At 35.6% G+C, this 14,524-nt stretch overlaps 1 protein-coding gene across 1 annotated transcript in view; it reads left to right on the top strand.

Annotated features, from left to right (window-relative positions):
• The window catches only part of CLASP2 (cytoplasmic linker associated protein 2), a 146,126-nt gene extending 132,084 nt beyond the window's left edge, over positions 1-14,042 (top strand). The window contains 7 exon segments of the mRNA XM_017734661.1: positions 261-414; positions 1,136-1,364; positions 5,699-5,892; positions 6,685-6,813; positions 8,486-8,692; positions 9,828-9,944; positions 11,013-14,042. Coding sequence (XP_017590150.1) covers positions 261-414; positions 1,136-1,364; positions 5,699-5,892; positions 6,685-6,813; positions 8,486-8,692; positions 9,828-9,944; positions 11,013-11,099 — 1,117 coding nt within the window. The 3' untranslated portion in view covers positions 11,100-14,042.
• The last annotated feature ends 482 nt before the right edge of the window (positions 14,043-14,524 follow it).

Raw genomic sequence — 14,524 nt, 5'->3', positions numbered from 1 at the left:
CAGATGCTGTTACCTAATGTAGCCTTTCCCTTAGCTACTTCCAGTGCTTTCTGTGTCAGTGGTAGTACACTTACTAAGGCATACCATAATACAATTTTGTATTGTGAAGAGACAACTTTGTTAATGTGTTTCAAGAAAAGTAATAATTTTGGTAATATTTCCCGAGTGAGTCTCTGTAGTTGCCTGCTAATGTGATTTAAAAATACAGAATCACAAAATAAATCCGTCTGAATTCCTATGTCCTTCTCCATGGCCCACAGTGCATTTGACTATGACACTGAAAACATGAATTCTGAAGATATTTACAGCTCTCTTCGTGGAGTCACTGAAGCCATTCAGAATTTCAGTTTTCGTAGTCAGGAAGATATGAATGAGCCTGTAAAACGAGATGCTAAAAAAGATGATGGCGATTCGGTGAGTTTGTAAGCTCCGTACATGTTGCTATCAGCAAACTAAGCTAGTGTCTGATAGACTACAGATGAGAAAGCATCTACTTCAGGAGGTTTATATTCTTCTTAAATTGGACATTTCTCCTGAATTACTTAAGAACTTTAGAAAAATATGTTCCTAGTCTTGAACTATATGTTGAAAACGTAAATGATGATTTTAAGTAGCACTGCCTGTTTGTTTAACATGTTAGCAGTTTAAAAACCAGTGATCTTGCAAAACAGCTGGAGTAAGTTTTTGAGAAATTTGCACACTAATACATGTTTTTCTGAATGTTTTGTTTTATTTTATTTTATTTTGTACAAAACCTGTGGGCTGTTACGTGCTACATGCAGTATTTAAGAATTCTGTTTCTATGGAACTTTGGCTTTAAGATTTGTTGAACTTGCCACATATATATGTTTAAACATGTTTTTAATTACTTGCATCAGACTTGTAAGATAAAATACAACTGTTCCTGGTTTATGATTTTTTTTGGACAACATACACTTTCCCTTTTTTTGTTTTCATTTTTTTTTAAGGAAAGCAAACTTTAGGGAACTAAGACTTCTTATTTGAAGACTACTTTGAAAATTCTAAGCATTTTGAAATTTGTATGTTTTTGCTACATAAATGAGTTAGTGATGTAGTTAATTGAAAGGTGTAAGAGTGTATTTCACATGCTCATGTGATGTGTCCTCTCCTGCAGATTTGCAGTGCTTCTGGAATAGTAGACATGCGAGCAGGAAGTGGTGTGAGCGATACAGGTCGGACAGCTCTGGATAACAAAACATCATTACTCAACACCATGCCTCCCCACTCCTCACCACGCTCACGAGATTACAACCCATACAATTATTCTGATGGTATCAGTCCATTTAATAAATCTGCTTTGAAAGAAGCCATGTTTGATGATGATGCAGAGCAGTTTCCTGATGGTAAGATTCAGATTATGTTTTGTTCTAGAAGAAAAATGATGAGATTTTCCATCTTTGAGTTCAGCTTCTGAATTTATTATTAGGAGTATACATACCACTTCTTCAAGAGGGTTTTACAAATGCTATATTTTGAATTAGTTTATTTGTTAGTCATCTCTTTTAGTTACATTGTTGGATAACCTGGTATTTGTAGAGACTAAGAGTAAAAATGAAGGAAATGCTGAACTAGGTTGTATACTTCTGGTGGCACATCCTGTATCAGTATTGCCAGTATGAATTTACTTATCAAACTTTTTTATGATAGAAATTTAAAGGGGGAGGGGGGAGAAAAGATTTACAGCAAGGAAGTAAAACTGGATCAAACCAGTTTGGGAATTAGGTGAAAGAGTAAGTATTTTGTTAGTAATATATTTGTATTTGAAGCATGACATTGGCATTTTCTATTGACTAAACATTCTTTTTAAACCAAACAAAACAAACCAGCTTTTTACCAGGAAGGTGGTTCATCTAGCCCGTGTAAATCTAGAAACATGGGTTGCTGTTTTGTAGGTTGACAGAGCTTCTTTATGATATTTTTCAGTGTATCTTTGGGTGAGTTTTTTATATCTGTATGTTGAGAAGGTTCCAAAGTACCACTACTATCATTATTTTAATGAATAGTCAGTGGTTCTCATAATCTGATATTCACTGTTGTTCAGCTGTAGATTAAGTTTTTCAGTAAACACTTTTCTTAATAGCAAGGGACAAACTAATCATCTCCCTTCTGCCTGTTTTGCTTTTGTCATCCCACAAAAGATATGTTACAGACACCATTGAAAAACAGTTATTTTTTGACATGGTGTTTTATTCAGCTATTCTGTAAGTTGGCTTTAAGTTTGCATTAAATCAAAACCAAATCCAACTGTGATGCATTCCTCTTCGTTTTTTTCTTACATATCGTGAAGAAGCATATAGTGTAGCTAATTATCTTCTGAAAAAGATTGAGGGGAAAGCAGAGTTTTACAAATCATGTCATGTACTTATTAATAATTGAATAGCTTTGCCATCTACATACAGAGCCAGTTTATGTTTGAGATTCTGTATGAAGGGATCTTTTTTTACATGGGAGGATCCTTCTTCTACCTTCTGACAACTTATTTTTGGATATTGCATTAAACCAGATGCAGTCTGTGCTGTGCCAGCATGATCCAGTTTTGTAAAAACTCATTACTGACTGGAATGAAGCATCCCTATCCAGTATTAGTTTGTCCTGCTTGGAAGAGTAGTGCAATGCATTACTTAGGTCTGCTCTTTAATGGATGTTAATGAAGTACTTGCTTTCATTCCTGTGATGTTCTCCCTTAGTATTCAGTTATATCATGTACATAGTGTCATTTGTGTGTTGCTTTTAGAATTTCATCTGGGATTACTTAGAAAAAGTCTGCATGAGAAAAGATACCCTTGGCAAAATACTTTGTGCCTATGGTTCCTCTATTGGGAGTTGCATGCTTTCCCCATAAAACTGGAAGGGCTCATTGGATGTTAGATTTCAGTTTTCGGAAACTCCGCAGAATTGCTGCTTGTTCATGACACAAAATTATTTTGGTACTGGATTCCCAGCTGTCCTGTCATGCATTACTGACAGAAAGATGTGGAAATACAAGACTAGATGGGAAAACCTTAGCTGCTCATACAGTCCTGTCAACAGCACTGGGGCATGAACATGTATTCTGCAGATGGTTTGTCTAGCAGCTAAAAATTTTCAGTGGAGGAAATGCCAGAGTGTGCCTCACATGACTCACTTTTGAATATTTTGCCTCTCTTACAGTAAAAAGGTTTTCAGAATAACAGTCTGTATCTTCCAACCACTTGCACTTTGCTTTTTCCCTGAGGGAAATGCACTTTATCTGAAGCATAAGGAAACCTGGCTAAGTCAGTTCCAGACTCCTTAATAGCAGTTCACAGTCTCTGTTTGAAAAATGCTCTTTTGAAAGAAGTGCTCTTTTTCAAAGAAGCTTATTTATTTCAGCTTACTTCCATGGATTGTGCTTTCCAAACACCTTCCTTTTGGCCTGTTACTTTGTATATGGGCTTAAGATTTCTGCTTTTGTGTCTTGCCTTACACTTGGCATGTTTTTTTTTTTTTTTTTCCAGACCATTGCTTTGATTTAACAGGATAATTTTCAGTTGTTATCCTGTTCTCCAGAATCTTTGCAATTGCTCCTAAAGTGATGTCATCTACAGATTTTCTAAGTTGGCTCCACATCCCTTAGATAGCACTAACAAATGCATCCAACAGAACCAGGCTCTGCACACATCCAAGCAAGGATATCACTCATATCCTCCAGGATTAATAGAAAACCATTTATAATCCAGTCACCCTGCACGTGATTCATCAAGTTTTGCACTTGCTTTGTTTGCTTTTTTGGCCATCATGTTTGCATAGCTTTTATATTAAGATGCTGTGAGTGGCAGTAGGAAAATCTTTCCTAAATTCAGGACATACCTACGTGTTCCCTTTTAACCCCTACACTGTTTATCCTTTCAAAAGGATATTATTTGATTGGTTTAAGAAGAGCTGTTCTTCATCAAATATTTATATCTCTAATGCATATTTTAATTCATTCAAATGAAGGAGTTGCATCTGCTCCTCTTCATTTGTGTTTTGTTTCCTTTCTGAAAAAGAAATTTTGGGAGTAGGCTTTGAACATGACTTTTTTTATGCTTCTCCATTCTTACCTGGAAAATGTTTGGAAATGAAACACTGGGTGTAAGTCATACAAAGGAACGGAAAACTCCAGCTGTAAAGGCCCATCCCTCTTGGTTATCTTCATGTTTTTCAGTTATTTAGTCTACTACTGGAGCTTCATTCCTCCCCTTATTCCTGCATGGACATGGTTACTACCTTCCCCTCTCTTTACCCCTTCCCTCTATACGTTTAAGATGACACCACATTGAAAATACTTTATTTAAATGGATATGAGAAGTTTTGCTAATTAAGTGTCAATATGCATTCCCTGAAATGCATATATGAGGATTTGCTATAGCTGTAATCCTCATAGTTTGGCAGAACAAGTGTAATAGTGCTGGCAGTCAAAGTAATGATCTTGCTTCCATTAAAATGATTGTCCATTGTGCTCATCTGCTTTAAATCATATTTCACCTAATGCGGTTTCAGTCTGCCCTTTAGTCAAACATTAATCATCCATTAATACAGAGGCAGCAGTAGTGTTTGTAGTTTGCTTTCAGGTACTTGTGCTCCTGTTTATTCATGTAAAACAGAATGCAAATAGGAATGTGGGGTTCAAAACTGGCATGATTTTTACAGTAATTTATGTACTCTGTTCTTTGTACAAGTGCTTTGTACAGCATTTGTAAGTTATAGTATTAAATATAGTAAAAAAGATGTTCAAGGGCTGTGGTTTCTCAGTGTATGATATAATTAATTTGTTATGGAGGATGCATTTCATGTGTTAGTTAATACATGCAATCATTTCAGGAAATGCAATGCATTTGCATTTTATGCCAGAACTTCCTAACTTTTTCCATTAAAAAATGTGTGTTTCTGTTAATTTATCCAAAGGTCTCGGTGCAAAGATGGAAGCTATATGCTTTCCTTCCTTAAAGACTAAATGGGTCTCAATAATGGAATAAAGGCACTAAGTTGATACTCAGCTTTTCATGAAGACCATTTTTAAGCTTCTTGAGTGTTTGCAGATCACTCTGTTTGCAGTCCAGTTTGCAAATAGAGGTTGTGTTCCTGTGTTTTTCCATTATCATGGAATCCTCTCTAATCAAAACTAAAATCCAGAGCCATCTCTTAATGAATTGCTTTTGGGAATCTCTATGGGACTAATAGCCCTGGTTTACTCTTCTGTGCTAAGAACCATTGTTGTACTTTTTTTTTCCCCTTGTTTGTTTTAGCAGCCTAGCTGTTGTTGTGGAATCATGGCTTACGAAAGTCTGAACAATTCTGTAATACTAACAGAGAAAAGAAAGTTTTTTCATCTTGAGTGGAAGGGTCATATGGGAAAGGTGGCACTTTGTGTATAGATCAGATTTAAAAGGATGCTTAGTGGGTACTGCAAGCCTAAAAACTCCTGCAGTAGACTGGCCTGCTGGGGGTTTTTTGCAATAATCGTTGTAAGGGTTTTGGGGGGATTGTAAGCTTGCTCAGCAATGTTGGCTGCACTGAAAAGGTAGTAGCCCAACTGCAATTTTTGCAGGCTGATGTGGGGAAAAAAACAAAAGCATACTCAAAAGCAAGCAAGTCATACTAGAAAATATCCTTCAGCTGTATAACAGGCACTAATATTTATTTGCAGTAACTGTGTTTGTGCATTACTTTTTGACAGAGCCTCCCATGGACCATTCTGATCTGGTTGCAGAGCTACTGAAAGAGTTATCAAACCATAATGAGAGAGTTGAAGAAAGAAAGGCTGCGCTGTATGAGCTCATGAAGTTAACTCAGGAAGAGTCTTTCGGTGTTTGGGATGAGCACTTCAAAACAATACTACTTCTGCTGCTTGAAACGCTTGGAGATAAAGAGGTAAATTCAGATTAATCCAGTTAAGAATGTTAACAAAGCCCATGGCTTACTTTCAGTACCTTTGACATTTGTATGAGTTGTAGAAAGGGCACAAATTCCAGTTAGTGGTGGAAAAACAAAAAAACTATGGAATTACAAAAATGTCATGAAGTCTGATTGCTGTGGTGGTAAAAAGGGTATCAGTGATACTTAATGTCTCCAGGATTCCTATTTATGGATTCTGACACAGTAGATTGAATGAAACATTTTTTCACTGAGATTCAAAGCTTATCTGTTTATAGCCCCTGAAGGAATCTAGAATATCAAAACATCATGTGTGGCAGTGGATTTAAAAATTTATTTCTAAAATACAGTAATGCTCATTGTGAAGAGACTGAGTTCTGTGTAATAATTCTCTACAAAGGCCATGTTTTTGAAATTACTAAGGATCAAAAAGACACTAGTACTTGAGTTTGATTTTTAAAACAATTGTAAAAAAAAAAGTAAAAAATGTATTTGCATGATGGTTTTATCAGTGCTTGTGTTTGCAACTTAGCTTCTAGGTGGCATAGATAAGTAAAATTACTTTAGCAGTGTTTATGATACATCACCTGAATTTTCTGCAGAAAGAGAGATTGAAGATTTTTTTTCCCTACCTTTATTTGTTAACACTAGATTCAGACTGTATATGTGTGCAGAGCACAATCTGATATTTTTTCCATTATTAAAGACTTTTCCAGCAGCTGAACAAATGTTAAAGCATATGTCTGTTTAAAGATGCATAACTCATTTATTTTAATATTGAATCTTTAGCATGCAATTAGAGCTTTGGCACTGAAAGTTCTAAGAGAAATTCTAAGAAACCAGCCAGCAAGGTTTAAGAATTATGCAGAGCTCACAATCATGAAGACATTAGAAGCGCATAAGGATCCTCATAAGGAGGTCAGTAATCAGTTATTTTATTTGCTTGCAGTTACGACAGATTATTACAAAATGAAAGAGCTGTCCAGAAAATGTGAAATTATTCAGGTCTTATTGAGGAAGTAATTCATTTCATAACAGGCACATTATTATATGCTAATAACAATTATGTTATTAGTTAACATGGGTATGGAAGAAAAAACACCCTGCAGTTCTGAAAGCTCTTGAATGGTTAATATCGTTCCTAATAATGATGGTCTTTGGGTGCCATCCCAGAGGACAGTGTAACCAACAGTGTGTCACCTTAGCTCTTCAAAGAATAACTGAAAGGAGCTTTTTTCTTGTTTGACATCTTAACCTGAATATAGGTGTCCTGGAGATCTAAAAGAAGCTTTGGATTTAAGTGAGGTATGTGGTTGAGAGATGAGCCTAAACATGACACGGAATTGTCAACTCTTTCTACTCTGCTCCATTTGAGAGCATGGCTTTGAGTGGTGTTAAGGGAAAATATGCAGGATTATGTCAGTGGGGGGAGGTGCTCGTGCCAGGAATAGTGAGGGGGTTCAGGAGAAGGGTAAAGGTAATCTTGCTAGATTTATTTGTGATGGCTGCATACACAGTAAAGGATAATGCATGTAAATATAGGAAACACAGCTACAGTAACCAACCCAGTATTCAACTTCTGATATCAGTGCCACTGATGCTGTGGAAAGGATCCATGTTTATTACTAAATGAGTACATCTTCCCCATGCAAGGGCACTTTGTGGAATTTACTGTGGAGTTTCAGGCTTTGAAGTTGACTTTGATTCCTCCCATCCCATGAGTTTATCACTCATTTGATACTCATTTCTCTTCTCCTTGCATTCTCTGGATTTGTTTCATACACTGTATTTATTACAGTGTCATTTCCCCATTGTTCCTTCTCTGTTCCTGTGCTTTTTTCTCTCTCATGGTTTCATGTGTTAGGAGTGAGAGAGTAAAGGGGACAAGGATGGAGAGAAAGTTCTGGAGGTTTTTGTACATCAGTGGTGTACAACCGCTCATTCTGTACAGTGGTTTCTCCTGTTAAATGGCAGATGCCACCACAGCACTAATGTGAATATCAGATGTTAGTTTTCTCTGTGGTGCCCTTGTGTTTTGAGCTTCTGTGCCTGTTGACATCCTACCTAATTATTCTTGTTCTGTGTATTCTTCAAGCTTAAAGTACTCTCTTGTAATAGTTACTTTCAAAATTATAGGGGAAGAAAAAGATTGGTTTCTACAATTATCAATCTAGGCATGTCATTAAACACACTTTTGAAATGAATGTGGAAACGTGTTTTGTCAGTGATCACTAACTTAACAAGCAATAACCAATGACAACACAAGGAATTAAGGTTTACAAAGGTGGTGATACTTCAATATATAGTTGGAGGGTATTGCAGAGTAAAGAAATTGTGTAAAAAAACAAGCAGGTTTGAAAAACTGATACGTGTATTGCCAAGGGCATAGTAGCCACAGGATATTGGGAAGAGTTGTGTTTTTAAGAAATAATGTCCAACAGTTGGAATCAATGGAGTCTTTACATACTCCTATAATACTGCAGAGCTCTTGATAGGAAATTTTTATGCTCAAGACCATTCCTGCCAGAAAACAGACCACAGAGTAACAGTCTCATATAAATCACTTTTCTGTGTCTTTTTCTTTCAATAGGTGGTGAGATCTGCTGAAGAAGCTGCTTCCATGCTGGCCACTTCCATTAGCCCAGATCAGTGCATCAAAGTTCTCTGTCCAATTATCCAAACTGCAGACTACCCCATTAATCTGGCTGCAATCAAAATGCAGACAAAAGTTATAGAAAGAGTATCTAAAGAAACCCTCACTCAGCTTTTACCAGAGATTGTGCCAGGTCTAATACAGGTAAGGAGAGAAGAAAGAAGAAAATAGGGGGGGAAAGACCAAACAGACTAATAAAAAGAAACCATATACAGACGAGTTGCAAAGACTTTTTAAAAATAGTAACACTTGGTTCTCATGAAGGATTTCACTTGTCTGATAGTTGATGGCTGCCTTGACCCAAAATAGTTTGGACAGTAGGAATCATCTCTTTGATTAGCAGGGAGCTAAATTATAACTCAGAGGAAATCTCAGTAGGATATAAAGTACTGGTTATAGTTAAGCTTGGTATATACTTTTAGTTTTAAGATTGTTTTTTATTGTTTGTACCTTTTTCCAGGTTACATAATTTGGTGTGAAATTGTCCATGTTTTATTTGTGTATAATTGTAGGGTTTTATCAATTGGGGCTTTTGGGAGGCAAGAGGAAAGAAGCAGTTTTAGAAAGTTGAATAAAATTAGAAGGGTATCAGAGGTTTCTCTTCCTTTGTCTTTAAAACTGAATTTTTTACCACCTTATAAAGAGCCAAAATATATTAATTTCCTTCTGGTGGATAAAGACTCTTTGGAGTTGGCAGCTGCATTCTGCAGATTTCTGTGTTTAATGGGTGTGATCCAGTCACACATCTGCGGGAAAATAGAGGCAGAGGAGGGTCCGTCTGAGAAGGGAGTGTGAGTGAGACAGCTGGGCATGGGGTGATGGAAAAATGGCAAAAGAAACAAAAATTATTAAAGAATGAGATGGGACTTAACAAAAGAATCTTAAATTGTTAAGAGAGTTCTTTCAGAGTCAGGAAGCTTTAAATTGTGAGTGGTCTTCTGCTTTAAGTAAACACCTGTATAATCTAGAACAGTTCTCTTATGTGCTCGCCTATTGCGTGGCAGCAGCTGTTTTCAGTGTAACTTATGAACAGGATTGTGTGGGTTTTAAATTCAGCCTGGAAAATGATTATCAGTGGTGATTAATAAGCAGCCCGCTTTTTAACTGCATGCTCTGTATTTGCATGTTTGTTTTTTTGTTGGAATGCTTCGTTGGGCTACACTGGCATTAATTTACCATAGACTCCAATGTATTTATTATAGTAAATAAGTAAATAGTTTTCTGAGGCTTTTAATCATTAACTGATAAGGTATTAATGTTAATTTTATTGCTTTTCTAGGGTTATGATAATTCAGAGAGCAGCGTTCGTAAGGCATGTGTTTTCTGCCTTGTAGCCATTCATGCAGTAATTGGTGATGAACTAAAACCGCATCTCAGTCAACTCACTGGCAGTAAAGTAAGTAAAAGATACCATTTGAAGAAATCTTGGCTCATGATTGCATCTATGCATTTGAAATTATTTCGGTTGCCATTGCCTGAAAGTTTCAATGAAGTGTATATTTGAAAGAGAATATCAGTTGTATTAATACAACTTCACCGTAAAATATTCAAAACTGAGAGTCCACAGATCTTTATTTATGCAAGTGTACAAACTTTAGCATTAAGATAATTACTAAGCTATGTTTCTTACTGCTTTTTAATGCATTCAGTTCCTTGTATGCTCGTAGTAGTGATAATGGCTGTATTCAGCAGGCTTTTCCTATCAGTGTTTCTTGTCTTGTTTTCTTGCAAGTTCTGATTGAAAAACAAGGAACATGCATGTCCATGCTACATGCAGCAGTTTCATTTATTCTTCCTCCTTGTTATTTTGCTTTGACTAGTCTTTTCAGTACCTGTAATTTGAAATAATAAGAACCAGTCTGTGGTCCTTTTTCTTCCAGGATGTTTATGACTTCATTGACACCTTTTCATGCACTTTTTGTATGTAAACAGCTATATGTTAATTGTGAATATCTTTTTCTTTTGGAGTGAAACAGGCCAATTAATTCTGTGTGTCTGAATAAGGCAGTTCTGTCTTTAAAAGAGTCTCTGGCAGTGATTGTACTTAAAGTGACTCTAGACAATATTGGAAGCTTTAGCAAATACCAGCATCAGCAACTCTGACTTAAACCTCAGCTTAAACCTCAGCACTAACCTAAAAGAAAAAAAACCCAAAACCACTACCATATTTAGAAAAGCATTATAATTGGAGGAAAATATTCCATCTATCTTAATCTAGCTACCTTATATCATACTCTTCTTTACATCCTTAGAGAAGCTTGAGCAGTTTCCTTATGAAAAATTGTACTTGTGTTTGATGTTTTCATTGGGCATGTATGTTCCTTTTGAATCAACTGTGTAAAGTACAGTTTTGCTTTTGGGGAAAAGAAAAAGGATTAATGTCTGTCTTGTTGTATTCTTCCTGTAGTCAGTCTGTACAGTTTGCAAATACTAAACAGAACTAATTTCTGTCTTAAATTTGCAGATGAAATTATTGAACCTTTACATCAAACGTGCACAAACAGGCTCTGGAGCAGGGGATACAGCAGCAGATATGTCTGGACAAAGCTAATGAAGCTGAGAAGAGTTAACCAGGTCTCCTAAAGCAAGGGCAAGGCCCTCTTCAGTGAAAGGAAAATCCTACATACAACTTCTGGAACCTTTTTCTTGTTGGTTTTTTTTTTTCCCCCCCCTTTCTTTTATTTTTTGTTGGGGTTTTTTTTGTTTGTTTGTTTGGGGTTTTGCTTTTTTTCCTTTAACCAATGGCTATCCTCAGCCTGCATGAGACTGTTGCAATAGAATTATTCCAAATCTAAGGAAAAACAGTATTAACATCAGTTGATCAAAGCAGAATAAAATTTTTAAATAATCTTATCCATCAGTTACCCTGTTCATAATCCTCTGTGTCTTCCCTTTAACTTTTGCCAGTGTTACTGTATTAAAAAAAAAGATTTTTTTAATGCTAATTAAAAAGGTATGCTTTAAGCTTCAGAAGTTAAAATATAAATTCTGTTGCTTTTCTTCAGCTGCAGATAACATTACTTTTTTATTGCTATTTTGTTTGAGTATCATGTCCTTCGCTAGAAACAAGAAGTGATGTGAAACAAGGCTGAACTAGTCTGAACTGCAGTGAGACTCGTTCACTGTGTTGGTGGTTCATCATCTTATTTACAGCTTGTTTGGGATATTCTGGAGATTGAGAAATATGCCTATAAAAAGAAAGCTGGATTGATCCAGTTCTGTCACAGTGATATTGTTCATTGGTTGTATGTTTGTTGCATAAATAAGAATTTAGTGTGCACAGTAGAGGACTGGTACAACCAGTACCTCTTAGTGTGGAAGACAGCCCTGCCAGGGCAGCACTGCCGACCTGGTGATAGAGTGGCAGCCTGCTGGTGAGCAGCAGAGTTCATGGTCACTTGATGGACGTGAACCATCCTTGTCACCTTTCGTTCTTCAAGCAGGATGCTTCAGAATGGAGTGCTCTGCCCAAGCATGCTCAGTATGTATTTATCTTTATCACTAGAATGTTTCCTCTCAACCTAATTGCTGGAACAAGTAGTCTTGTATTGTAACTCACATGGGATCTTACGACAACAGTGCAGAAAACTATTTATTCCTTACCTTCCGAAAAGCACCAAGATTTTCTGCATTGAATTTAAATGGGGGGAGGGGGGAATAGTCACAAATGCTATGGATCTCGCCACCCTTTAATTTAAAGAAAAATATATATTTTGGATGAGTAGGAAAAGCTGCACCAAATTATTTGCATGGTTTTCTTGAATAGCATCCTCAAGACCCATCTGGATTAAGGTGTGGAAATGTTTCAAGGGTTTGTTTTTCCATTTTTGAAAAAGAGTTAGTATATTGTGAATAATGGTTATTTGTATTTATGAAGTTGATAATGGAAAGAGAACAAAGATAAGTAAATGTGTCCCTAAATGTTGTCTTTCTTTTTTTTTCTTTTTTTTTTTTTTTTTTTTTTTTTTTTCTTTTTTTTTTAATATAAGCAGCAAGCTAATTGAGAAATGGGATGAAACAGTGCCCTTCCCAGGAATAGTGGAACTCTTTTTCCTGACTTTTTTTTTTCCCTTTGACTGTGATGTTGTCTAGTTGTAGGAAGTATATCCTGATAAGAGAGAAAATAGTGGTGCCAAGGATTGTGATCTATGCTAGGCTAAAATTCTCTCTACCTCTTCAGGGTGACTAATTTTTGACTGAGCTGCTGCATATAGCACCCAGTAGAAGAACTATCTACAGAAAAGTCTTTATTTTTTTTCCAAATTATCACTTAATGTGTATTCAAAACTCTATTCTTCAACATTGCAGCCAAATATCATAAGAAACTACTTACACACTTTACCTGCTAGGAACCCTGAAAAAAAAGCCAGAGTGAAAAATTAAGTCAGATGCTTGTAGTTAACATGAAAGGTTGCTTTTACTTTAGTTTGAAGTGAATGCGATAGAAAGAGCTAAGATGTGGTTATTAAAGAAGCAATGCCATTGCAGAGATTTATTTGGAGGAAAAGTTGTAGAAATATATGTAAAGACTTAAACCCAAGACTGTCATAACTCGTCGCTAGCCCTTTTTAGCAGCTACATCAAGAAAATAGTATCTCCTCCTTCTTTCCTTTGTTACGTGTAACATCCTTGTTGTTTTCTACTGTTTAATTACATTGTGTATTTATAGTTCTATGCTTACCATTGTGCATATACTGGCAATAAAATGTACATAACATTACTTAAAAGATCAGCAATGTATACATTCTGGTTTTTCTGTTTTATTTGATCACATGATATAAGAAAAATTATAAATGTGATTCATACAACATTGGTTAAAAAAATTATCTTAATCTTCATGTTTTCTGTGTCCAAATGATGTTTCTTTATATAGTCTTGTTACTAAATCTGACTTGGCATTTGAGAACATGCTGTGAATATAGGTATGCTAGACAAATTTTTAAAAAATTGAATAGACTATGAACACGGTTTCCTTCATCTGGGCAGATTTCTTGTTATTATTTCATTTATTTGTACATTATACATCATTTGCATTTTATTTTTTTAATATTTAAAATTATTTTTCAGTCTACAGTCTTGTAGTTTTTACATTTTAATTATACAAAAGGTCACTTTAAAAAATTGCACGAATTCTAAGCTTAATAGCCCTGTATGTTATTCCTGCATTTTGTATAGGTAATATTTATTTTGAGAGAATCATTGCAAGATGACTGTTACTTGTCATCTTTTTGAAGAGGCTATTTCATACTGAAAATATAAGTTATTGAAACATACAGTATATATTCTGGATGAAACCTAGTTTTTTTACATGTAAACAAAAGCTATGTTTTTTATCCCCTATATGACTGAAAAATTTTGCTCCAGGTAGAGGGGAGGAAGATATTTACACGAAGTCTGTTCATCAGTTTTGCTTTTAAGCAGTCTTGAAATGTTTTAAGTGAAGATATCCCATGTATTAAAAATCTCAATGCAATATATTTAAATATTTTACTTACGATATGACTAGTTCTGTTTCCAGCAGAGATGGGGTTGTTATCTTTGTAAACAGATAGAATCTATTTATATTACATGAGGCCATCAGAATGTAAGAATTTGGAAAGAAAATTATTTCCACAGCAGCCAGTTTATCAGATTTCACTGCATTGCTTTTTGCCTTCATTTCCTATATTAAAAGTAGATATTAGCTCAGTTAAATCTGAGCAATGATTAGTCATGCATATGTTCCTGCTGGAGGTGGTTTCTCTGATGGATTAGCATAAGATCTGGGAAAAATTAGGACAGTTACAAGTTGCTATTCTTTCAGAAAGGGTTTCTGTATGTTCCTTCTAATATCCTGTGAAGATAGGTCATTGCAGTCATTTGAATACTGAAATGTAATTCTTAAAGGTTGGGTTTGGGCTTAAAAAAAGAGGAAGAAGAAAAGCTACATGCAGAATCAGGATGGTAAATCGATATCGTGGATGTCTCAGACTTGGA

The sequence above is a fragment of the Corvus brachyrhynchos genome, unplaced genomic scaffold, assembly GCF_000691975.1.
Source record: "Corvus brachyrhynchos isolate BGI_N302 unplaced genomic scaffold, ASM69197v1 scaffold94, whole genome shotgun sequence".
Taxonomy (NCBI): Eukaryota; Metazoa; Chordata; class Aves; order Passeriformes; family Corvidae; genus Corvus; species Corvus brachyrhynchos.
This window is presented reverse-complemented; position numbering and strand designations above follow the sequence as displayed.